The sequence below is a fragment of the Puma concolor genome, chromosome E4 (assembly GCF_028749965.1).
Source record: "Puma concolor isolate L17-30 chromosome E4, mPumCon1.1.hap2, whole genome shotgun sequence".
In the NCBI taxonomy this organism is placed as follows: domain Eukaryota; kingdom Metazoa; phylum Chordata; class Mammalia; order Carnivora; family Felidae; genus Puma; species Puma concolor.
Genome location: NC_141683.1, coordinates 47745588 through 47773212, shown reverse-complemented (window position 1 = coordinate 47773212; position 27625 = coordinate 47745588). Strand labels below are relative to the sequence as shown.

The following is a 27625-nucleotide window of genomic DNA, read 5'->3' as shown; positions in this document are numbered from 1 at the left end:
AATTGCTATAATGGGGGTTTTGATCACATGGAGGAGGAAAAATTAATTCTGCTTTGGGAATCAAAACATAATCAACATTTTTATTTTCAACATATACTCTACTGCCCTTTACAGATTAGAATGTATGCTTTCACGATGATCATATTTATTTAATTACTCCTGAGAATTCACAGCACATTGTTTTGTGTTTTGCTTAGATGTACTAATTAAAAAAAAAAATTGTGAGGATATTTATTAAGCACCTACTGTGTTTTACCCATTGTGCTAGGTACTGGGAATCCAAAGATAAAAATGTTTCAAATATTTGTTACAGAAACACCAAACGAGGCTGGACGCCAAAATTCCCTACAAATCACACCAAGGAAGAATATCCATGATGCTAAATAAAAGTATTTTGGAGGGAGAAATTTTTCATGAAATGTCAAATTTCAGCTATTTCCAACATGGGCTAGAATTCTGTATGTGCATCCCACACGCAAAGGAAATCTTTTACGATGATTGTTCACCATTTCCAATTTAATATTCCCAAACAGATGTGGGTCATGAAAATAGGATTAATCATTTGCAGTTGACATCCAACTGCTTTCTTTTTTTCCACACTTGCCTAAATAGTATCTCAATAGCTTTTTACCAAAAAATTAGTATTTATGCAGTGTCTAGCATATAGGTGTACTGATGGATTTTGAGAATTATTTAACTACCCAAATGACTTTTTCTTTTCCAGGGAGTATACCTAATGGTACTAGAGGATATAACTCAACATGAATTCTACTTTTGAGGACAGAAACTGGTTCCGATCAGGGTTAGTGGGTAAATTTTTATAAGTAGAAGAGCTATATTTGGGTCTAACTTCATAAAAACAAAAAATTTGGGGGAGTTTCAAATTTTGATTCTTTTTTCACTTTCAAAGTAACTAGTTTATCCTAAGGGACTGAAATAATATAATAACAGGCTTCCTAGGAGATCTGTACTTTATAATCCTACTGGTTGTGATGGGAAGAACATAGGAGATTGAATAAATGCAGACTCCACACATTGTTCAAGTGAAAAATACAAAAGAAGTCCACATAATCCAAAACACAGTTTTTGTGCTTTTTCCAGCGTATGCTAAGAAACGTTATTGGAACTGAGCTCTTACCGTGAACATTGAGGTTAAAATATTGTTTGGCACTCCCAGCTCTGTTCTCAGCAATACACACATACCTGCCGATATCTGTTATTTGAGTGTTCAGAATCTAAGGAAAAAGATGAAGACATTTCAACTGAAACTTTTAATAAAGCAACTTTTCATATTCATCATTATGTTTCAGAATAAATATCACATACCTTTTCTGATTAATACCAGATGAGCACAAGAAAAAGAAATTTTTGTGCATAATAGTGCTGATGCCAGCTTTTATTAGGTCAATCAAATGTTTATTTACAAAGATTTCCAATCAGAAAAGGCAAATTAAAAGAATTAATGTTTATTTATTTTTGAGAGGTGGGGGTGTGGAGGGGCAGAGAGAGAGGAAGACACAGAATCTGAAACAGGCTCCAGGTTCCAAGCTGTCAGCATAGAGCCGGACGCAGGGCTTGAGCCCATGAACCGCGAGATCATGACCTGAGCCTAAGTTGGATGCTTAACCAACTGAGCCACCAAGGCACCCAAGAAAAATATACACATGGCTATTAGTGAACAGCAATTTGGGATATTTATGTGGTTTTCATTATTTATTACCAATTCTTTACTAATACAGGGGAAGTGTTGATCTACAGGGAACCTTACACCACCTGGGATTTTATCATCAGAAATAGACTACAGAAAGGATTATAATAATTTACTTATAATGTGGTTTTTATCACAAGGTCCGTGTTGTAGTAAATTTAGGGGTGTGCATGTGTCAAAAGTACAGACAATTTTTGTAAGAATTCACACAAAAGTGTAATAGTGGCCACCTCTGAAAGACAAATACCATATGATTTCACTCATATGTGGAACTGAAGAAACAAAACAAACGATCATAGGGAAAACAGAAAGAGGCAAACCAAGAAACAGACTCAATTCTAGAGAACAAACTGATAGTTACCAGAGGGGAGAGGGGTAGGGGGATGGGTTAAACAGAGGATGCAAATTAAGGAGGGAACTTGCTGTGAAGAGCACTGGGTGTTGTACACAAGTGTTGAATCACTAAGTCATATGTCTGAAACTAATATCACCCTGTATGTTAACTAACTGGAATTTAAATAAAAACTTAAAGAAAATAGTGGTCCCCTCTGGTAGGGAGTATAGAATAAAGAATTTTATTTTACATTCTTCTTATGGTTAGTTATTTTTATAAACATAATATTTACAAACCAACAAAAAGTATCTTTTAAAAGTGAAAAAGACTTCTTATAAAATGCAAAGTGAAACAGCTTTTTAAAAATAAGATTATTTTACTTTTACCTGAAGAATTCTTCCATTAGATAGAAATTTATGATGCCCATTTTCGAGCAAGGGCTGTCCATCTTTTTGCCAGGAATTCTTTGGTGTGGGGCTGCCACTGGATAAACACTCCATCAATGTCTTCTTATTCACCAGCACGGTGACCTCTTCCGGAAGGTCACTACTTGCTCCCTTAATAATCGGTGGCACTAATAAATGATTGCAACAAAAAGATAATGACAGGAGATAAGGTCTTTTTTCAGTTATTCTAATTTTGTGGCAGTTTTCAAAAGTATGGCATGATAACAGAAGAGCAAAGTTGAAGAAGAAACATTTTACACCAATAACTTAAGGTGATGATAAAAATGGTGTGAATTTGGGTTTACCTATCCTGGACTAACCTCTTCCACGATTTTCATTCCCATTTAGCTCAATCCCAATCCTTCTCCAAATTGTCTGACCTTGTTTCTCTCTCAGCCCCTTCCACTATGCCTTCTGGGTTTTCAAGCATACATATAAGTAGAATCTGCATGAATGAATATTTAAGTCTGGTCACCTAGACAAGCCAGATCAATTACATCTTTAAAGTGTATTTGGAATGTACAGATTTGGTTTCATTTTGCAAGGGAATTATCTGGGCTTCTTAAAGTGTGTTTCTGCAGCCTCAGTGCCCATGGTATCAGCATCATCTGGGAGTGTGGTTAGAGACAAATATGGGGGGTCCACTCAGACCTCTTCAATGGGCATCTTTAGAGAGGCCAAGAAATTTGTTCAGGTGATCTTGATGTACACTAAAGTTTTAAGAGTCACATTCTAGATTTTCCTACATATATTCATTTGAATTTAAAATAATACCACTGAATCCAGGTGCATACCTATCTTATGTTAGACTAGTCCATTATGAAAAATCACATTACCCATAAAATTTTAAAAAATGGAAATGTTTCATAAACTAGAAACACATGTATTGGCTTGCTGTTGTAAATGTAGAACATTTATCTTCAAAGTGAATAATCATTTTATTTTATTTGGAAAGCTTAGCTATTTTGTTTCATTCTCTTACAATGTACCATAACTTTAGCAATCAGTAAAGACTATATATTTAATGTAGATACAGTCCTGTGGTATTTGGGTCTTTCAAAAACTAAACTGAAAGTCTGTAAACAAAATAACCAAGGCTACAAGGTACATATTAGAATTTCAATGTTACTTTAAATGCAAATTTTCACATTCAAAGTTATATGATTTTTACTATACTCTAGATAACATAAGATATAACTTGAACTGCAGATTAGTAAAAACTGAACTTGAACTTCAGATTAAATGCACCTGTCAGTAACCCCAATACCAGGAAAACTAAACAAATGGGATGTTGGGACATAAAGATTCTATGTTTTCCTCAACTTCTGCCTGGGGCTGAACCATCAGGAGGTCCCGGAGGTCCCAGAGGTCCAGAGCTCTTTCTTTGACCTGCTCCTCCAGCTGTTGACCCATCAGCTGGCTTACACCATTCAGAATCATTCTCAGTAGAGAACCTTGGAGTAGCACATAGAAGGTGAGCCTCAAACACTGTGAAACATCCCTAATTTAGACAGAATTTTGGGTACAGTTTCTATTTTTTGTTTTGTTCCAGCTCTCTAAACTTATCTCCATCATGCTGTGCAACTTCCTCTTAATTAAAATAGCCTGAAGGGATGAACATCTACCTTTGACTACTCACCCCCCAGGTTCCATTTCAATTTAACTGACTCCCAGTCCTTCCCAATACCCCATTATCTTGCTTCTTTATCAGATTCTTCCACTGTGCCCTAAACTCTTTCCAAACTTAGGTCAAATTAAGTCATGTGATCTAGGATACTCCTTCACTCTTCTTGGTGATGTTAGTACTGATTTTCTTTTTTTTCTTATCACTATCTCATAGACTTTAAGATCTATCTTGATGACCCATCCAACCCTAATTAGTTCATCTCTATTCCATGTCAGCCAGTCCTAGACAGCCATACCTTGGACCACTCAATATTAACACCTCTTCCCTTTGCAAGTTATAAGCTCCCTGAAGAAGGACCAATGTCTAGGATATTCACTACTATGTCCTTAGTGCCTGGCACATAATTGAGCAATCAACAGATACTTGTCAAATATATGAATTTGGGACTCTAGTGTTCTTTCTTCCACCTCTTTTCAGGCTTCCTTCCTAAGCTGCTCTTTGTTTGCACTGAAAACTCTAGCCTTTCTAATCTTTCCTCACTTACAATCAACCCATCAGCTAAATTCCATCATTTTCCCTCTTGCCCTGCCCAGACCTCATAGGGGTCATTTTGGTGATGCTCTGTCTCACTAGTTTTTCGCCCTCCAGTGCTTCCACAATATATACCTGTTTACCTTGTAGCACAACCCTGCCCCACCCAGATAGAGCACACTAATTATTATCATTATTATTATTATTATTATTATTATTATTATTATTATTATTTTACCTCTACCTCCAGGTTACTGGGGATGCTGTGGAAGGAAGGGTGGCTGTAGAAAGGAATAACTGAGCCACATGGCTCTAATTTCAACAGTTGACTGTCTACCACATCCTCTATGGTGGTAATCACTAAACTTCTCTGTTTTCTGCAGACCCAAACACCCCTGCCACTGTTTTTCTTGCTCTCATACTTAATGAAAAGGACTAAAGACATTTGATATGCATTTCCCCATTTCTCTCCTAACCATTCCAATGAATGGCAATTCATTACCACGAAAGGCTAATTAACCCCTCTTGGTTCCTAGATTGAATTTTTCACCTGTTCTAGGGTCTTGGTCCATCAATTCCTGCACACCACCCTCCCCCATCCACACACACACTTGAAATTTTAATTTGTCCCGTTCTGTTGGATCACCTTCTGTGGCCTATAAGCAAGCTCAAATCTTTCTTAAATATGTTTTCTCAAACAAGCTGTTTGTCCTAAAATTCTACTCCATTTCTTCCATCCGCTGCAAAATGTCTTAACAGTACTCTATATTTGTTTTCTTTCTGATTAGTTGCTCAAGATTAATCCTTTTGTCCTGTGGCTTTCTTTGTACCATACCACAGTATCTAAATCAATCTTTTGAATCATATCAATGTTTTCTTAGTTTTAAAGCCAAATGGACTTTTTCAGTTTTACTTTTCTTAAATTTGCTTTAGTGGTCAATACTAGATCCATTTCTTGATAACCATTTCCATGCCTTGGATTCTGTGATAGAATAGTATGTAGTTTACTGCTTTTCATGAACTTCTCAGATTGTTTCTTCTCTAACTCTGTTTTCCTTTTCCTTTTCCCTACTTGTTAACAATCCCACCACAAACTTCTTTTCATCTTCTCCTACTCTATCTATAAGCCTTGCTGTTGGAAATCTCGTGCCCTTGAATGTCACCTGTTTGTGGATAACTATCAAATCTACATTCTTAGTTCAGTCTCTCTCTGTGCTGAAGTTTCTTATTTCCAACGACCCTTTCAATATTATACCTAGGTATCTTTATCTTGTAACATGCCAAATTCAACATGTCCAAAACAAAATTGACTTCCTTCTTCCCAAATAATGTTGTTTTCCTACATCTTTTATTTTTATTATTCTTGCCACCATTTTCTTAATCACTCAGAATAAAATCTAAACTCTTTCATGCTGATGGCGTCCTGTACATTCCCACTGCCACCTCTCTAGAGCAGTCTCTTCTAATGGAAGCAACTACTTATTTCTGCTTCTAGTGACATCACCTCTCTTTTCTCTTCAAGGTACAATACTTCTTCCATTCTCAGTTCATGCATTCAGATGGAGATCACTGCAGTCTAAGGATAGGCACATAAACTAGGCCTTAAACAGCCCACTTAGCTGCTATGATTGGTTCACAGGTAGAAATGTGATTCATGCTTAGCCAATTAAAGCCATGAAAATCCAATTCTAGGACTTCAGTTGTAAATACTAAGAAAGGCTTTCGTTTGGATGTGAAATTAGAAAGTTGTAAGAGTAGAGCTCCTGGGGGCCAACTTGTCAATCTGGGGGATCCCCTCCCCGCCGGAGAGTGATGCTAGTAGGAAAAAAAACCAAGAGAAAGAGGAAGGTTAAATCTGCTTGACCTCTTTTGAGCCACAGAAATCAGTTATGATGTAAGTCAGATCTACCCTGGGACTCTTTCGCCTTCTGAGTCAATGAATTCTCTTTTTTTTAGTCGAAGCCAGTTTGTTACCTGACACTTCAGGAGTCCTAACTAATGTGTTCTCAATTTGTATAAGATAATTAATTCCTCAGTAGCACTATCACTTTCTGATTATCTTTACAGTCTTTAAAGTGCTCAGTGCAACATCGTGCAAACATTAGTTCCTCCAAAAATTTTTTTGAGTGAAAGAACGCACAACAAACAAAGACTCACAGAGTACACGAACGTCATACTGAAGGGAATCTTCTCCGGCCTCATTCACAGCCACACATGTATATCTCCCTGCATCTTCTACTTTAGCTCGAGGAATCTGCAACACTCGCCCACCTGAAAACAGATCCCAATATATTTACTTTTCTAAATCCTAGAGTGAACACTGGTCATAAACAGAGATGCGGTTTTTCAGGTCTAATGACTTCCTTACATTTTCTTTCAAGGTTCTTATTTCATCTAATGGTTCAGTTTTAATCTGACATACCATTTTTATAACAAACACTGCATTATTGATAAGTGATCCAATATACGAATCACATCTCCTGAGAGACAAATAGCTCGTGTTATTTCTTCCCAGGAGGGTAATGTTGCTCTCTCTGTCTCATCATATTCCATGTGGAATGTTATTATGTAGTGACTTCTTAATTTTACAGTTTTGAACATATGTAAAAGAAGTTTACAATGTTTGAGGCAGGTACAGGTTTGAGAAAGTAAGAGCCAGAGATGCAAAAGTTATAAAGTATATTATAATACATACAGATTTAAAAGAATAAGTGCATATTTTTAAAACATTTCACAGATATATTTTCAAACTCAAAGTTTCAATAATTGTGTAACAAATTTTTACCTATGTTTACCATTTATATTTCATTCCACTTATTTTAGTTCTCTCTATATATACTTTATTTATTTATTTATTTATTTATTTATTTATTTATTTATTTATACATACATACATACATACAATCCTTTTTCTGAACCATTTGAGAGTAAGTTGGAAACATGGTGCCCTTTTCCCCCTAAATATTCATAAATCTGTATTTCATAAGAACAAGAATGATCCCTTATATAATCATAGTACAGTGATCAAAATAAGGAGATTTAAAATCAACACAAAACTACTATTGAACTCACAGTTCATATTGAAATTTTATTATTGTTACAATCTTTTATAAAAAATTTCCTCCAAGCCTACATCCAATTTCAGATCATGTATCACAACATTTAGCTAACATTTGTATTTAGTCACCTTTTTAAAATTTTTTTCAAGACAGTCTTTTATTTCATTGAAATCAAGATTACAGGCCATGGACTACACTGACCTTAAGTGTACAATTTGGTAAATTTTGACAAGCTTCTTTGAATGTTTGTTAAAAGAGAAGCCTTGAAAAGGTTATTAATTCCACAACAGTTTAAACATCTTCTTTTCCACCAATAAACCATGCAATAACTAAAATATTTGAAATTAATAATCATAACTATTGATTTATGATAAATACATTTAATAAAGTGAATAGCAACTATTTGCAAGCAGATTTTAGAATTTATCATTAATAATGTGTAGAAACTGAACTGATGATCTCATCACACTATTAGAGACATGGAGTGTGAAGGAAGCCAAAGAACTTCTTAAGTTGATAGAATGATCCTGTAGCAGATCTGAAAATAACCTAAGGTATGCCAGCCCATTGTCAAAATTCTCAGCCTACACTCTTTTAGCTTGAAGGTTCACAGATACGAGGGGCATTTGGCAGCTTGTGTCAGTTAAATTACATGGCCAGAAAGCTGATCAACTCAACTGAACTAATAAATAAGGAGAAACACACTTGGCAAAGACCCCACGTTTCACTCAGTTCATAGCCATCATTACCTGGTAGAATCAATACTCTATCGTTGGAGGTCAGAGGGCGGCCATCTTTGTACCATGTCAGTGTTGGGGGAGGAGCAGCATTTGTTTCACAGTAAAGGGAAATGGGATTGTTGATGATCACATCCTTGGCTTCACCACTCCTGCCAGCATCCAGCATGTTTCCTATTTCCCAGAGTTTCTGAAAACTTGGAGGAACTATGGAGGAAAGACATGACATGTTAGACACATGTGAATGCTCGGGTTAATTAAACAAAGATCTTGCCTGTATTTTCACAAGAATGACTTGTAAATGTAACAAATTAGACAATGCGAAAATATTTTCCAGTACTTACACACCTACCAACTCGAGTCCTGAGCCAAAAAATGTAGTAGACAGGAGTCAGAGTTGGTTTTCATGTGGAAGAACAAGAAATATGGGGCTCAAAATGCCATGCTCATGCTTTGCTCTCCCTGTTAAAGGTCTTAGAAGATGAAGAGGCCTATTTTCAGGGAAGATATGCCATAATATGCATGGCTAGGAATATGATCATAGTGGGAAAAACTAAATTTTGAGGAACCATTAAAAAAATTCCAGCTCAACAGAGATCATTTGCCAATGATTTGTCTTACTAAGAAGACTAAAGAAGTTATGCAATCAGGATTGATAACTGCATTACCAAAAATAATAGGACATTCTCAAACATTTCTGAGGGACAAGCATGAACTTTCTAGAAGGCAATTTTCCTGCACATCAAAAGTATTAAAAAAGTGTACAACACTTGACCTAAAATTTCCACTATTAGTAACTTATGAAAAACCACAGATGTCCAAGAGTTTTATGTATAAAGATGTTCAGTGAAGCATCACATGAGTAGTGAAAACTTGGAAACAACCTAGACATTCAACAATAGAAGTGTAGTTAAATACATATTTTAATACTCAACTGATAAAATGGGTACATTATTAAAGAGCATGTTATAAAAAGCATATATAAAAGCACAAAAGTAACAATATCAACAACTATAGCAGGTACCACTTCTAAACGTTTTTCTAAGAGTTTTACATACTTTTTTATTTTATTATTTATTTTAGAGAGAGAAAGAGTGTGTACGCTCGCACGCAAGTAGGGGAGGGGCAGAGGAAGAGAGGGAGAGGAAGAGGGAGAGAGGGGGGGAGAGAGGGAGAGAGAGAGAGCGAGAGAGAGAGAGAGAGAGAGAGAGAGAGAGAGGGAGAGAGAGAGAGGGGGAGACAGAGCGAATCTTAAGTAGGATCCATGCTCAGTGTGGAGCCAACATGGGGCTCGATCCCAGGACAGTGGGATCATCACCTGAGCCGAAATCAAGGGTTGGTTGCTTAACTGACTGAGCCACCCTAGCGCCTGAAACTTTTACATATTTTATGTTATTTAGGACTGTGTGGAGCCTGACACAGGGCTCGAACCCACCAACTGTGAGATCATGACCTGAGCCAAAATCAAGAGTTGAACTCTAAAATGACTGAGCCACCCAGGAGCCCTTTTAAATTAAGGGATTAATTTCAAAACATGGAAACCAAGGCTTAAAATATTTATGTAACTTGCCCAAGTCAAAAAGTTTGTAAGAGCCTAAATCATCATTCAATTTCAAGTCTGACCATTTAAAATTCCATACTTTACTACTTTCTTGCCTTCCATGTAAATGCTATCAAACAAAACCTTCATGAAAAAAATATTAGGGGAAAGCCCATGTAATAGAAAAGTCTGTATCATGTGACCCTGATTTATAAATGAAGTATACCTTACAAAAAGATACCAGAAGGAAACATAAAAATAATAGAAGTAACCCTGAATAATGTATTATTTCTTCCTCAATTTCTCAAGTTCCAGTGTTCAATAATGAATTTTTTTTACTGTCAACAGAAAGATAGGTATTTAAAATAAACCAGTGAGCACTGGGTGTTATCTGTAAGCCAATTTGACAATAAATTATATTTAAAAAAAGTAAAATAAAATAAGTCGAATCTCTTTTTCATTGCTTTGATAGATCATATAAGTTAAATTATACACAATAAGCATCTTATCATTACCTTGTATATTCACATCAAAATCCAGTTCATCTTCACCTGCAATGTTAGATGCTACACAAGTATAGCGTCCAGTATCTGATATTTGAGCCTCCTTTATTTGAAGTGTGTGTCCATTTGCAGCAATAGTAACATGATCATCTGATTTAAGAGGCTGTGATTCAATTATAATAATGTTACCATGAAGTATTCTAATAAATCCTCTAAGAGACCATACAGCTGATACTTTTTAGGATTCTTTAATAAACAAAAATAAATTACATTTGAAATACTCGAGATAACAATAATTTAATTAATTTACTTTAATTAAACTTCTTGAGTAATCACATTTTTATTTGTTGAAAATATTGCTCATATGCTTTACATCTGTGCCCAGTTATTGCCGGGTGGCACATTTATATATCAAATCTATTGTATGATAAAAAAACATTCTTACATACCATATCTATTTATCCATGTTGGAAAAATTATTTATCAGCTGATTCCACACTGTACTAAAAAAGCATATCTTTTACTATAATTCTGTAGAAAATTTCAGAGTTTTTAAATGAAAGACTGGGGGCATGAATATTCTCATTTGATCTAAATATCACTTATTGGTCATTCAGAAACATTATTACTTCATAAATGGAAATTTGTAACCTAGAGATATTTATGTTACAGTGTTTGATTCAAAGTATTACTATACTTATATGGCAAACTAACTTACAGATATTTATATTACAATGTTTTATTAATAACATCACCTACACTTAATAGAACATTTCTTGCCTTCTAAACATTTACATTTACACTAAGTTCCCTCTTATTCCTTCAAGGCTTTAGCTCCTGGCTCACTGTCATTCTTTCTAATGATACTTTTCTCGTAATTCTTGGTGATTTCAACACCCACATAGACAGTTATCCAATGCTGTGTGCTCTCAGCTCCCTGACCTCCTCTCCTTTAATTTTTTGTCCCCAATCCTCTCTCAGCCACTCAACCAGTCATACTCACCCTTGTAATTACCAGTAACCACATCTCTTTATAATCTCACTTTCAAGTTCTCACTCTCTGACCACTACCTCCTAACTTCCTAACTTACTTCCTCTAGCATCCCAACTCCAATAAATTCTTGGTCCCAAGGGAAGACTCACACCCCCACAGACCTCTTTTCACTGCCACTCACTCTTTTCCTGACCTGGTGAAGGTCTATTATGACAATCGCTCCTTGCATAAGCCCTCAACTCCTTTTGCCTTCTTTCCCTTTATTTTATTTCCCTGGTAAAAGTCTAACCTTGGTTAACACTGGTCTGTCCATTCTGAGCATCCTGTGGTCTATTCAAAGACACCTCTCCAACAACTATGTCCTCTGTCACCTGCATCATCATCAAATGATTTCTTTCCACTGGATGATTTCAATCTGCATACAACATACTAGAATTTTTCCCATTAAAAAAAATCTCTTTAGAATGTAGCCTAACTCCACATTTTTCTACTCCCCTTTATAGCCAATGACTTTAAAATGTTTTCTACATATGCTGTCTCCATTTCTATGCATCTTTTCTTGAATCTATTCCAATAAGACTTTTACAGTCTCCACTTGACCAAAATGACATTGTCAGAATCACCAATGACATCCATGTTGCTAAATTTACTGGTCAGTTCTCTCAGTTTTTATTTAATTTGTGTTCATTTTGAAAAACTTTCCCCCCCTCCTACCTTTTGGGGGACTTCACTCTCTGCCCCACAACCTCTAAATGTTGGAGTCCCTGAGGCTTAATCCTCGGACCTCTTATCTATCTAAACTCACTCTCCTATTGATCTTATGCAAAATCTTGGACTCATCTTTGTTTTACAGTTTTCCCTCACATCCTGCTACCAGCTTTGTCCAAGTAATCACCATCTCCCCTCTGGACCACTCTTTCTATCTTCTCTCAATATAAGCCAATGTAACCCTTTTAAAACCTTAAGTCAGATCATATTGCTCTTGTGTTCAAAATTTTCCAGTAACTTCCTACCAGAATAAAGGCCAACTGGTCTACAAGGCAGTATGATCTGTCTCCCCATTAATCTTTTGCTCACAACTGCTGTGCTCCCATGGATCACTGCACTTCAGCCAAAATGCCTCAGGATGTTTGTCCTTGCTATTCTATCTACTTTAGAATATCTTCCCCTCAGGTATTTTATGTCTGCTTCCTGCATTTTCTTTGAGTTTCTGCTCAAATATCACCTTATCAGTGAGGTCTTCCCTACATAAATAAGAGAGCATATTTACTATTCTTCTTCCTGACTGAATTTTCTCCATAACATTTACCCCATCTGGCACATTATATGCTGCACTGGTTTGTTTATTTAGTGTTTGTCTCCCCAAACTTCACACGAGGAGAGACTTTTGTCTGTTTCCTTCATAGCTGTATCCCCTGAATCTAAATCATGCCCAGGAAATAGTATGTGCTCAATAAATAATTTGGGAACTAAATCATTATTAACATTATATCACTTAAATAAAAATAATATAATTTAAATTTTCTATGCTAAAAAACCCTTTAAGGCATGAATAAATAACTCAAAGATTCTATTAAAACTTATTGTGGCTAACATGACCAATGTGTTTGGTGTATTTTCTCAAGAGTGCTGTTTTACTGAAGTAGTGCTGCTTATCTGAAGAATGAAAGAAGAAAGGATATGGAAAACAAAAACTGGTATTTTGGGGGGCACACATTTTAGAGAACCAATGGTAAACCCTGAAAAATTTAGCAGTTTAACTAAAGCATCATAACTGGATCAATTTCAGAGTCTGGATTTGGAACTGTAAATTAACCATCATTATGATATTTAAAGAAACGAAAATGCCTCATTCCTGGCACGATTCTAGTCTTTAGTCAATGTTTACGTGGGTATGTGTTTGTGTGTGTATGTGTGTGCATGCGTTGTAACTAAAACAAATAAAAAGGTTCTAGATAAAATTAAAAACGAAATAATAAGATTTCAAAGGAGAAAGGAATTGTTTCCAAGCAAACTCATCTAGAATTGATATTGTACCATGAAGTGTACTTGCAGTCAGAAAAGACACTATAAACAGAACATGGTGGGAATTCCATATTTTTCCTCTCCAACGGCTTCCAGATGAAGCTGCTTACTTTATAAGAGACAATTTTTTTTTCTAGCTGCCAGTATTGCAAAATCTCTGTGATCTGAAAAAAAAAGCTATATCTGTCTGCATCTTTTTTTTTTTTTTTTAACATTTTTTATTTATTTTTGGGACAGAGAGAGACAGAGCATGAACGGGGGAGGGGAAGAGAGAGAGGGAGACACAGAATCGGAAACAGGCTCCAGGCTCTGAGCCATCAGCCCAGAGCCCGACGCGGGGCTCGAACCCACGGACCGCGAGATCGTGACCTGGCTGAAGTCGGACGCTTAACCGACTGCGCCACCCAGGCGCCCCTCTGTCTGCATCTTAAATCATAACTCTGACTTGAACTTCTACAGCTGGAATTTAACTGACCATTTGGTTGATTATGTGTATAACAGGACAAACAGCAGCTTAGTTATGCCACATCTCTATTAAGCACAGTGTTAACAACAGCCAAAAAAAGAGTCTATTTTGGTGTCAAAACACTAGCACATTTATCTTTAAAACATGCATGGAAGAAAAGAAGTTGAATGAGAAATGAGGATGTATAGTCTGAAAGTCAGATCACATAATGGAAGGAAGTGTCATTATTTATAGTTTCTCATTGCCCCTAGTTAACTGAATTGGGCACTTAATCATCACAGTTAGCTCTTTTTCTTCCTCTTATAATGTAAAACAGGTTACCTTTTGTAAAAGAATTAAAGGTCTTCAGAGAAAACTCTGAATAAACTTAGTACCCTTGTTATATCATTTTAATTTGGCTTAGCACTGTTCTGTTTCTTCTCTACAAAGTTTGCTTATGCTGTGAAGCCACAGAACACAAAAACTGTTCCTCAGTGGGAAAGCGGCTGGAGTTTTATAGATGACTGCTAATGTCCACAAAAACAATCCTTCAAACTTTCCTGTGATGGAATAGTGCTAAGATTGTTGAAATGGTTCAATTTCTTAACAGTTTTATATTCTGGGAGCATGGGATTGTGCTGGTTATAAGGTGACATTGATTCTCTGAGTTACTGGTGCCTGTTTTTTCCCTTTTTTTTTTTAAACTTAATTGGTCATTTTTGTTTTTAAGAAACTATTCGCAAAGGAAAAAAAAATGTGTGACTGGCCTGTCCATCCTTGTACCAGCTGAGAGAGGCAGACGGAATCGCGTAAGCTTCACATTCCAAAGTCAGCGTATTGTTTACTTTGATCTTCACTTCTTTAGGGGAAAGACCTGGCCCCAGAAGGTCCCCTTTATTGATGATGGGTGGAACTGCATTAAAAAATGAATATTCTTAGAGTGAGCACTGGTTCTTTTATATACATGGACTATCATGGAAATCACACTGACAATTTCTTAAGAAAACAAGGAAATAACTGAGGCATTTGTTATGCTCTTCTTCCCCCATGGACCCAAGAGCGCATCTTATGAAATGGTAGTGTTCAGACGTGAAGGAAATGTGAAGGAAAGTATCTTTTTCCCTTCATTTGAATACTGCCAATGAGTCTAATTAGAACCATTGCTTCACAGAACCATTACTTTCATTTTTCCAGGTCCCCAGACACAGTCCAAGCATGACCCATAAAATGTATTTTGTCAGTCATTAAAGGAGCTGATTCAAAGAATAAAAGACAATCAGAAAGATTCTCTTCCTTTTTAAAAACAAAAACAAAACCAAAATCCTGAAATGTAGGCCCTGTTAATGGTAGGATTTGCTGTCTTTTTTTTTTTTTTTTTTTTTTTTTTTTAGTGTTTATTTGTTTTTGAGAGACAGAGACAGAGTCCAATCTGGGGAGGGAGCAGAGAGATAAGGAGACAGAGAACCTAAAGCAGGCTTGAACTCACAAACCATGAGATCATGACCTGAGCCAAAGTCAGATGCTTAACTGACTGAGCCACCCAGGTGCCCCAGGATTTTATTTGCTTTTTATGTACAGGTCAAAGTATAGTGGATCAGCCCAAAGTCATTGATAAACTCATCTTAAGCTATTGATTAGAATGTGTGTGTGCATGTGCGTGTGTGTGTGTGTGTATTTAAATGACAATTTTGTGTATGAAAGTACTATAACTCAGCCCAGAGGGTTTTCAGAAGGAAAAACAGAAACATAAGGAAGTACCACTGAAAAGTTCTCCAACAAGAGGTTAGTGAGCAGACTGAATGGGCTCTTCACATCTTTAAGCAATTGAGGTCATGGGTACAATGTTAATTCAACTTCCATCTTAATGAAGGAAACTGCACAGACAACAAGCTTTAATGATGAGTATAAATAATTATGAACCCATAATAAAAAACAGTATCGAAAAAGTTAGAAAACTTGAGGAAAATATGAAATGTAGTGTTTTTTCAGGACTTACTGTAGACCTTCACTTCATAGTGCTTTATCATTTCTCCTGCTTCATTAGTGGCTATACAAGAGTATCTTCCAGCATTGTCCTCCTGTGCATTTAGGATCTGCAGAGTCCTACCTCCTGAAAAATCATGGAACACCAAAGAACCTCTGAAGTCACAGTGGCAACAGAATATGCATAAACTATCAGGGGTTTTAGTTCTCACTATTAACATATTTCTTTTTCTATGTGCCAATTCTGTAATAGACATGTGACACAGGACAAACTATAATATACATGGGCACTGCATAGTGGGTGAGGAGTCAGTAAGTCCTCGGTGATCCTCTGTGGTAATGACTCTCATGCTCATCCTGACCCTCCCATGCCCCTGTACACACTCTGGCTAAGGTCTTTGTTTCACTCTCTTCATAAATAGTCTTCTGCTTTAGTCATCTTCCTCTCACCTACTTGGCCTATCAGTAGAGACTGATCTTGCTAAAACTCAGTTTGTATTATGGTACCATTCTCCTTAAAAATCTTCATTGGTTCTCAATTGACTAAAGTATAAAGGTAAAACACTAGTCCAGGCATTCAAAACATGACCCCAATGTTCCTTCCTGACCTTTTCTCCTATCCACCTCCCTCTGCCACACACACACACACACACACACACACACACACACACACACACCCCTCCACTCAAGTGGGAGGTGGGGAGTCTACAGATTTTTACTTGTGCATAGATAGGCCTTTCGTATATCTATGTGCCATTCTCACTTTGTACCATTTCCACACTAGTCATCCAGATGGATCTGAAATCTCTTATTTCCAACCAACACAATTCTATATTTTTCCTTAAGGGTTAGTTCAAGTTCCAAATGCAACAAAGCATTTCCTGACCACTTTGGCCCACAGTGGCCATTCTATCTTTTAAATTTTTATAAAATCTGTCACTAACTCATTTATCAATCTCCATGACTATTCATAATCCATTATTATTCATGAATTCATGTTGTTAATTAACTTTTATACATCTTATCTCCCTTCCACATAAAACTAAATTTCTTAAAACCAGTGATAATACTTTTCCATTCTTTGTATTTTCATACATTTTGGCAGGTATTAAAGAGAAATAAACAAACTCTCTCAATCTAAATACTAATTCTCTTTCAAAGTTCAATTCAGCAAGAAGTGAATTTCTACTCTTTTTGGTATTTCACATTATATTTTAGCAATTAATAGCATCGTGGTATTTATTGATTTGCCCTTTATTTATATATTTTACTGGCCTTTCAAAAAGTAATTTTGCTTTAGGTTACAAGATATATACAAATAATTTAAAAATTAAAATAGCAATAGAATAGCATAACTAAGTCATAATCACTTTTATTAAAATTAACCAATGATTCTTTTTCTACAATAGCAGATGGCATAAGTGTATCTTGGGCATCTAAAGTAAACTAATTACCTGGAAGAATACGAATATTTCGGTTGGATTCTAAAGGTGTTCCATCCTTAAACCAGGTGATGGTGGCTGGAGGATATGAATAAGCTTCACAGACCAAAGATGTGGGGCTGTTAAGGATAACGGTGACATCTTCAGGGCCACCATCACTGTCAATACCAGCAATTGTAGGGGATACTGAAAAAGATTTAAAATGTGATGAAAGAAATATGTTTAGAAATGTCCTTATTTGTGAATTTTCTCCCATCCAAGTACTATCCAGGCCCGACCCTGCTTAGCTATCGAGATCAGACAACCTCGGGCTTGTTCAGGGTGGTATGGCCGTAGACCTTTATTTGTGAATTTCTAAATTTCACTGTACTTATTTGTGTAATTCCATTTATTAACAGAGAAATAATTGATTATTGTTGTTATTCTACATGAAAAGAATGAGAACTTCAAAATGGCATAATGGAGATGACACACAAAAAGAAATCGTAATGCAATGTAGTAAGGCAAGAATGGGAATTCTGTTGCAGGATACTTGGAAGCATTGCATTTAATCCAATCTCAAGTATGTGGTATGAGGACTCTCATCAGGGAAGCCCTCCTGAAGGAGATTTCAAAGTGAGTCTTCAAGGATTAGTAGTGGTTAGTAAGAGAAAGAAGGGAGACTAGTAGAAAGAAGGAGGATATTGGGAGCATAGTGAGGAGCAAGAAGGGAATATATAGAAGATGGATTCAAGGGGATCAATGTTGGAAGCAAGGATAATGGAGATAGGTACATTTGTTCTGTAAAAGATAATGAGAGACTGAATGAAAGGGAGGCATAAAGAGGAAGGAGTGACTAAAAAAAAAATTTAGAAAGTTAACTGGTGTGCCTTGATGACAGAATTTGGTGACTAAGCTGAATCAAAGATGACTTCTAGTTTTCTTGCTTGGGAACATAGGTAAACTGCAGTGAAGCAACATAAATATAAAATATGGAAAGATGTCTTCCCCTCATTTAGGAGGGGAAGACAGTTTGTTCAGTTCTGAATATCTTGAATTTTAAGTGCCCATGAGGATTCCAGGTAGACTTGTCCAACAAGTAATTGCATATAGAAATCCAAACTTGGAAGAAAGATCTGGGTTGCAGGTATGGGTTAAGAAAGACACCAGTCTGGGGCGCCTGGGTGGCTCAGTAGGTTAAGCATCTGACTTTGGCTCAGGTCATGATCTTGTGGTGAGTTCAAGCTCTGAGTCGAGCTCTGTGTTGACAGTTCAGAGCCTGGAGCCTGCTTCAGATTCTGTGTTTCCCCCCTCTCTCTATCCCTCCCCCACTGAGTTCTGTCTCTCTCTCTCAAAAATAAATAAACATTAAATTTTTTTTTAAAAAAAGACACCAGTCTATAGGAGATGATAAATAAGCTCATAGGAATTCAGCTTATTATTTGAAGACAATATTAGAGTAAAATAAGCAGTGAAGAAAGACAAAATGCTAAGGGACCTAATTTTTGAGAGATGGATTATGTAAAAGTCCATAAAAGAGAGAGAAAAGGAGCAACAGAAAGTGTGCAAGGATAACTAGGGAAGAACACTGCCAAGGAAAAAGTGATAACTAATGTCTAAGACATTAAGAAAGGACTGAAAAATATTTTTTGGATCTAGCAACAGGATAATCTTTGCCACAACAGCATGAAGCATGGCATGGGGAAAATGGGACAAGCAGTAGACACGGAATAGTTACAATATGAAGTGATGGAGGCAGTAGGAGGTGAAGCTGTAGGTAAGGTGGGTGATGGGAATGGCTAACTTATCAAGTAAGGTGGAAGATACCGAGTTAAAGGCATACGTGTAGGCAGTAACTGTGAACAAGAAGATACCTCATCCTCTGGGAAAAGAAGGGGTAAGGACACTGAATTATGGCTGAGTAGACTGGAAGTTGAAATGTACACACTAAACAGCCTCATCTTTATGAAGATGGTGGAAAAGAAGTCTTTGATTCAGATCCCTTAGCTCTCAATGAATGAGGGAGAATGACAAGAAACTGGTAAGTAACTAGGAAGTGAGGATTGGAGGGCATAATCAGGTAGTATGACTTGGGATACTTGGAGACAGTGGAGATTGGACAGAATCTCCAGGGAGCTAGTGTCTCTTGGGAAGAGTCAGATTTCAGTTACAGCAAGGAACTGGAGAGAATATTAAATTGGGTTTCCAGAGAGGACACAGTATAGAATTTGGACATGAGTTATATTGGGAAATGAATCAGTGGTAAAAGGAGGGAGGCACCAGGAACTTAAAGCTCTGAGAGAAGCAGTGAATGTACTGCAGGAGAGGAAATCCAGGGCTGAACATTTGCCTTTCATACACTTATGGGTGTGAGAAAGAACAGGTGCGTTAACAGGCAACTGGCTCATGAACTCCCATTCATACTTATCCATGTATCTGTTATTCAATGCTCTGTCAGGGGCTGGGGCTAAATCCTTTACAAGGTAAAAGGGGTTCTACATTTTGGAGTTTATTTTTTATGTATTATCTATATATACTATTCATTTGACACTTATACATTATCCACTATTTTGATTTAATTTTTCTTGCACACATATCTCTTCTACTTAATTAGGCTGTAAGCTACAAGAGGGTAGTATCCTGTATGGGAGTTTCCTATGTACGAGACTATGTTTCCCAAAAGAGTCTAGGCAAAACTACAAAAACAAACAAAAATTGCAAAACTTTGCATACTCAAATGTAGGTCAGTTGATTCTAGTACAATAAAAAGTATTTTGATATAAGTAATCAAATATAATACATTTAGGTGGTGTATTTTAAATTTCAAGACATGAACAGAAATTAAGAATCTATTTTAATGTCATGCCTGAGACATAAGCATAACTTTGAATGTATAGTTTCTCATAATTCCTAGTCCACAAAGACTATAAGATAGACAATTATCAATAATGGCAGAGTCTCATAAAGAAAGGATAAAATATATCAGATTGAGCCCCTTGTACTGTTGACCTATTTCTCTTTGACCAGCATATGTTTTATCTCTTACCACTATGTTTTTAGCATCTGTCTTTTCCACAGTTGTGTCCCTAGCACAAAACACAGTGCCTGGAACATAGGTGGTATTTTTAATGTGATGAATAAATCTATGAATGAATGAATGAATTAAAGAAAAACAGCAAATGTACACAACCACTAGTCCTCCTTAAATAATGAAATTCTATGGTAGAAACATTAAGCAGAAAAAGAAAAGAAGGTAAGTCAGCAGACCTTCATGTTTGATTCTTCAAGATTTGAAGCACTGATTGTACCTACCCAACACATTAAGACTGAAACTTTTGCTCTTGTCGCCAGCCGTGTTAGAAGCCAAACATGCATATCTTCCAGTGTGTGATACTTGAGCCTTAGTAATTTTAAGAAAGCGGCCACCAGACATAACGTGATAGGTGTCATCTTCCTGGAGGAGCTGTCCATCTTTGTGCCATGTAATTTCTGGCACTGGGTTCCCTGTAACCAAAAGCCATTTCTGAGAGATGGCTAATAATTATATGCCTATAAATGATAACTGAAAGCATTTTCACCTATTTGACATTTAAATATCACATTTGTAAAACAATGCATTAGCCATTCATGTTAAATTAAATTTGTAAACATAATTTATAACAATCATGCTATAATTTTTTAAACTTGTGTATCACAAACCATTTTCAAATGAAAATTGTTTTGATCTATAAGTGAAATCATTCCAAATTAGTCTTTGTCCTTAAATAGCAAAACATACTTTAAAAAAATGGGATATGCATTTTTATTAAAATTATTTTTCACGAATACTTTCACATGCATTAAAATTTTTTTAAGTTTTTATATTTTTGACAGAAAGCTATAAAAAAGGAAAAGCCTTGAATTAAACAATTTCATAAATAGATATTTTCAGTTTATACCAGGATTCTAGCATAAATATATAGATTGGTGGATATAAATATATAGTAACTAGTCCTGTAATATTTATAGCCTATGGGGAAATATCTTTCTGTTTTAACATGAAACTTATGTTAAATATTAATTTTTAAGTTTCTCAAATAATTAAAAAAAATTTAAAACCATAAAAGCAAGTTTACTTAGGAAAAAGGGCTAGAATAATATATTAAAATTGGAAGGCTTGACCACACCAACCATGGAACCTGTTCTATAGCCCCACCCAGACGGGGAAGCAAATTTACAGGCCTGCCCAACTGTTGAGTTACAGCACCCAGTCCTACCTGACTAGGAAGCCTAACCAGAACATTCAGGCAACCACAGAGACTATCCTACTGCACTCAGTCAAGAAATCATGTGGGTAGTACTATCTGACTGTTTCCAGCCAACAGTAACCCCTCTCCACTAACGTCAGAGCTCAAGCAGTGTGGCCTTAACCAAATAGAGACCCTAATAGCAAGCCCCACCTGCAAGGACACTACCAGATTACCTATGCAGAACACCAAGCTGAGTTGACTGATGGATGATTACTGTTGCCAAAGTAAACCTATAAAGTCTGGAAGAGGAGGCCCCTTACTCAAATGTGCAGATACTAATGCAAGGAGTCAGGTAAAAAAAGACACTATCAAAGGAAACTAATTAAACTCTAATAATGACTTTAAATGAATGGAGATCTATGGACTGTCTGACCAAGAATTCAGAATAATCCTCTCAAAGAAGTTTAGGGAACCACAAGAACACAGGCCCTAAACAAAATTAAGAAAACAGTGCATGAACAAAGAAATAGAAACTATCAAAAACAAACAAACAGAATTCCTTGAGCTGAATAACATAGTGACTGACCCAAAGAATTCAAGAGAGAGCTTCAATACCAGACTCAACCAAGAAGAAAGAATTAGTGAACTATAAGATAGATCATTAAGTAACCAGTCAGAAAAGGAAAGAATGAAAGAAAGAAAGAACATAAGCCTATAAGACTTATGGAATACCATCAACAGAAACAATATATACATATGGGAATCCAAGAAGGACAGAGATAAAGGACAAAAAGTATATTTATAGCAATTATGGCTGAAAAGTTCCCAGACATGGGGAGAGAAATGGACATCCAGATTGATGAGGCCCAAAGGACCCCAAATGGGTTGAACTTGAAAAGGGCTACACTGAAACACATTATAATTATGTTTTTAAAAGTTAAAGACAAAGAGTTTGAAAGCAGCAAGAGAAAAGCATATCACATACTAAGGAACTTCCATAAGACTTTAGGCTGGTTTAAAAAAAATAAGTTCTACTTTGGGGGTGCCTGGGTGGCTCAGTTGGTTAAGTGCCTGACTTTGGCTCAGGTCACGATCTGGCAGTTTGTGAGTTTGAGCTGCATCGGGCTCTGTGCTGACAGCTCAGAACCCGGAGCCTGCTTTGGATTCTTTGTCTCCTTCACTCTCTGCTCCTCCCCTGCTTGTGCTCTGTCTTCCTCTTTCTCAAAAATAAATAAACATTTAAAAATTAAAAAAAAATAAGGTCTACTTTGTATGCCAACGTAGAAAGAATAGGATAATTTATTCAAAATGTTAACAGAAAAAAAATCTGTCAACCAAGAATACTATAGCTGGCAAAGGAAAGATAAAGATTTTCCTGAACAAACAAAAGCTGAGGGAGTTCATTATCACTAGACCTGCCTTACAAGAATGCTAAGGACATTCTCAAGTGGAAACAAAACTCACCAGTAATGGTAAATATACAGCCAAAGTCATAGTCTCTTCAATTGTAATGGTAGTATGTAATTCACTTACAACTCTAGTTTAAAAGTTAAAAAGTAGGGGTGCCTGGGTGGCTCAGTCGGTTAAGTGTCCGACTTCACCTCAGGTCATGATTTTACGGTTCATGAGTTTGAGCCCAGCATCAGGCTCTGTGCTGATGCCTTGGAGCCTGGAGCCTGCTTTGGATTCTGTGTCTCCCTCTCTCTCTGCCCCTCCCCTGCTCATGCTCTGTCTTTCTCTGTCTCTAAAAAATAAATAAATGTTAAAAAAAAATTAAAACTTAAAAAGTAATGTATTTAAAATAACCATAACTGCAATAATTTGGACATGTAAAAAATACAAAAACTGCCACATCAATAATCTAAAATGTGAGGGGGAGAGAAGTAAAAATGTAACGTTTATGTATACTATCAAATTAAAGTTGCTATTAGGCTAAAAAAACATGTAAGATATTTTATGTAAGTCTCATGGTGAAGAAAAATCTATACTAGTTCTACAAAAGATTAGGATAAAGGAGTCAAAGCTTACTGCTACAAAAAAACCATCAACTCACAAAAGAAGACAGCAAGAAGCAAGGAATAAAGGGTTTACAAAATAATAAGAAAACAAATGGCAATAGTAAGTCCTTACTTATCAATAATTACTTTAACATAAATGGATTAAATTCTCCAATCAAGAAACAGAGAATCACTGAATGAATTAAAAAACAAGATTTAGTAATATGTTGCCTACAAGGGAGACAAAGAAGATCATTATGAAATGATAAATGGATCAATCCTCAAGAAGATATAATAAATGTAAATATTTGTGCACCCAATATTGGATCAACTAAGTATATAAACAAATACTAATAGAACTAAAAAGAGAAATAAACAGCAATACAATAGTATTTAGGGAACTTAATACCCACTGTCAACAATGAAAAGATCATCCATACAGAGAATCGATAAAACAACAAGAACAACTACAAAACAAAAAACAAAAAAACAAATAGGATTTGGACAACACTCTAGACCAAACAGAATTATACAGAACATTCTAGCCAACAATAGCAGAATACACATTATTTTCAGCACACATAGTACATTAATTAGAATATATTATATGTTAGACCACAGAACAAGTCTTAACAAATTTAAGATGATTAAAATCATACAGAGTATCAATCAGACAACACAAAGAAATAAAAGGCATCCAAATCGGCTAGGAGGAGGTTAAACTTTCACTCTTCGCAGATGACATGATACTCTATATGGAAAATCCAAAAGGTTCCATGAAAAACCTGCTAGAACTGATTCATGAATTCAGCAAAGTTGCAGGATATAAAATCAATGCACAGAAATCGGTTGCATTCCTATATACCAACAATAAAGCAACAGAAAGAGAAATCAAGGAGTCGATTCCATTTACAATTGCACTAAAAACCACAAAATACCTAGGAATAAATCTAACCAAAGATGTGGAAAATCTATACACTGAAAACTATAAAAAGCTTATGAAAGAAATTGAAGACGACACCAAAATTAACCAATGGATAATTTCCATTTCCAAAAAATGGAAAAACATTCTATGCTCCTGGATAGGAAGAGCAAATATTGTTAAAATGTCAATACTACCCAAAGCAATCTACATATTCGATACAATTCCTATCAAAATAACATGAGCATTCTTCACAGAGCTAGAACAAATAATCCTGAAATTTGTATGGAACCAGAAAAGACCCCAAATAGCCAAAGCAATCTTGAAAAAGAAAACCAAAGCAGGAGGCATCACAATCCCAGACTTCAAGCTATACTACAAAGCTGCAATCATCAAGACAGTATGGTACTGGCACAAGAACAGACACTCAGATCAATGGAACAGAATAGAGAACCCAGAAATGGACCCACAAACGTATGGCCAACTAATCTTTGACAAAGCAGGAAAGAATATCCAATGGAATAAAGACGGTCTCTTCAGCAAGTGGTGCTGGGAAAACTGGACAGCGACATGCATAAGAATGAACCTGGACCACTTTCTTACACCGGACACAAAAATAAACTCAAAATGGATGAAAGACCTCAATATAAGACAGGAAGCCATCAAAATCCTCGAGGAGAAAGCAGGCAAAAACCTCTTTGATCTTGGCCACAGCAACTTCTTACTCAACTCGTCTCTGGAGGCAAGGGAAACAAAAGCAAAAATGAACTACTGGGACCTCGTCAAAATAAAAAGCTTCTGCACAGCGAAGGAAACAATCAGCAAAACTGAAAGGCAACCGACAGAATAGGAGAAGATATTTGGAAACGACATATCAGATAAAGGGTTAGTAGCCAAAATCTATAAAGAACTTATCAAACTCAGCACCCAAAAACAAATAATCCAGTGAAGATATGGGCAAAAGGCATGAATAGACACTTCTCCAAAGAAGACATCCAGACGGCCAACTGACACATGAAAAAATGCTCCACATCACTCATCATCAGGGAAATACAAATCAAAACCACAATGAGATACCACCTGACACCTGTCAGAATGGCTAATATTAACAACTCAGGCAACAACAGATGTTGGCGAGGATGTGGAGAAAGAGGATCTCTTTTGCATTGTTGGTAGCAGTGCAAGCTGGTGCAGCCACTCTGGAGAACAGTATGGAGGTTCCTCAAAAAACTAAAAATAAAACTATCCTACGACCCAGCAATTGCACTACTAGGCATTTATCCACAGGATACAGGTATGCTGTTTTTTTTTTTTTTTTTTTTTTTTTTTAAATTTTTTTTTCAACGTTTTTATTTTTTTATTTTTGGGACAGAGAGAGACAGCATGAACGGGCGAGGGGCAGAGAGAGAGGGAGACACAGAATTGGAAACAGGCTCCAGGCTCTGAGCCATCAGCCCAGAGCCCGACGCGGGGCTCGAACTCACGGACCGCGAGATCGTGACCTGGCTGAAGTCGGATGCTTAACCGACTGCGCCACCCAGGCGCCCCCAGGTGTGCTGTTTTGAAGGGACACATGCACCCCCATGTTTATAGCAGCACTATCAACAATAGCCAAAGTGTGGAAAGAGCCCAAATGTCCATCGATGGATGAATGGATAAAGAAGATGTGGTATATATATATATATATATATATATATATATATATATATAGAATGGAGTATTACTCGGCAATCAAAAAGAATGAAATCTTGCCATTTGCAACTATGTGGATGGAACTGGAGGGTATTATGCTAAGTGAAATTAGTCAGTCAGAGAAAGGCAAAAATCATATGACTTCACTCATATGAGGACTTTAAGAGACAAAACAGAGGAACGTAAGGGAAGGGAAACAAAAATAACATAAAAACAGAGAGGGGGACAAAACAGAGAGACTCGTAAATATGGAGAACAAACTGAGGGTTACTGGAGGGGTTGTGGGAGGGCGGATGGGCTAAATGGGTAAAGGGCACTAAGGAATCTACTCCTGAAATCATTGTTGCACTATAAGGTAACTAATTTGGATGTAAATTTTAAAAAATAAAAAATAAAACAAGTCAAAAGAAAAAAAGAAAAATCATACAGAGTATCATTTCTTATCACAATGGTATAAAAGTACAAACCATTAACAGAAGGAAAGCTGGAAAATTCACAAATACATGGAAATTAAACAGTACACTTTAGAATAACCAATGGATAAAAGAGAGAACAAAAAGGGAAATGAAAAAGTATCTTAGGACAAACGAAAATGGAAACACAACATATCAAAATTTTTAGTATGCAGCAAATGCAGTTTTAAGACAGAAGCTTATATTGAAAAACTCATACATAGAAAAATAAAAAAAAACTCAAACAAACAACCTAACTATACACATCATGGAACTAGGGGGAAAAAAAGAACTAAGACCAAAGTTAGCAGAAGGAAGGAAATAATAAAGACTAAAGCAGAAATAAATGGAGAATAGCACAACAATAGAAAAGATTAAGAAAACTAAGAACTGGTTTTTTGAAAAGATAAATAAAAACGTTTAGCTGTCCTAAAAAGACAGACAGAAGACCCAAATAAATAAATTATAAATGAAAGAGGAGACATTACAACTGATACTATAGAAATACAAAGGATTATGAGAGTACTATCAATACTATTGCCAACAAACTTGACCACCTAGAATAAATAAGACAAATTCCTGAAAACATATAAGTTGCCAAGACTGAATCATGTAGAAACAGAAAATCTGAACAGACCAATGAGTAAGGAGACTGAATCAATAATCAAAAACTTTGCAATAAAGAAAAGCAGAGATCAGATGGTTTCACTGGTGAATTTTACCAAACAGTGAAAGAAGAATTAACAACAGTTCTTCTGAAACTCTTTCAAAAATTGAAGAGGAGGCTAGCATTACCCTGATACCAAAGTCAGGTAAGGATACCAAAGAAAAGAAAACTACAGGTCAGTATTTATTTGAGAGACAGAGAGACAGAGCACAAGTGGGGGAGGGGCAGAAAGTCAGAGACAGAATCTAAAGCAGGCTGCAGGATCTGAGCTGTCAGCACAGAACCCGACGCGGGGCTCGAACCCATGAACCAT

General features: G+C 36.2%; 1 protein-coding gene across 3 annotated transcripts in view; it reads right to left on the bottom strand.

Moving 5' to 3' along the window:
- The window catches only part of HMCN1 (hemicentin 1), a 482690-nt gene that overhangs the window by 105842 nt on the left and 349223 nt on the right, over window positions 1-27625 (bottom strand). For all 3 annotated transcript variants that reach the window (XM_086694136.1, XM_086694137.1, XM_086694138.1), the window contains 9 exons: window positions 20666-20857; window positions 17387-17560; window positions 15946-16059; window positions 14717-14862; window positions 10498-10648; window positions 8455-8649; window positions 6804-6917; window positions 2429-2616; window positions 1139-1235 (listed from right to left, as the gene is read on the bottom strand). In XM_086694136.1, the coding sequence (XP_086550262.1) occupies window positions 1139-1235; window positions 2429-2616; window positions 6804-6917; window positions 8455-8649; window positions 10498-10648; window positions 14717-14862; window positions 15946-16059; window positions 17387-17560; window positions 20666-20857 (1371 nt within the window). The remainder of the gene's footprint in view (window positions 1-1138; window positions 1236-2428; window positions 2617-6803; window positions 6918-8454; window positions 8650-10497; window positions 10649-14716; window positions 14863-15945; window positions 16060-17386; window positions 17561-20665; window positions 20858-27625) is intronic.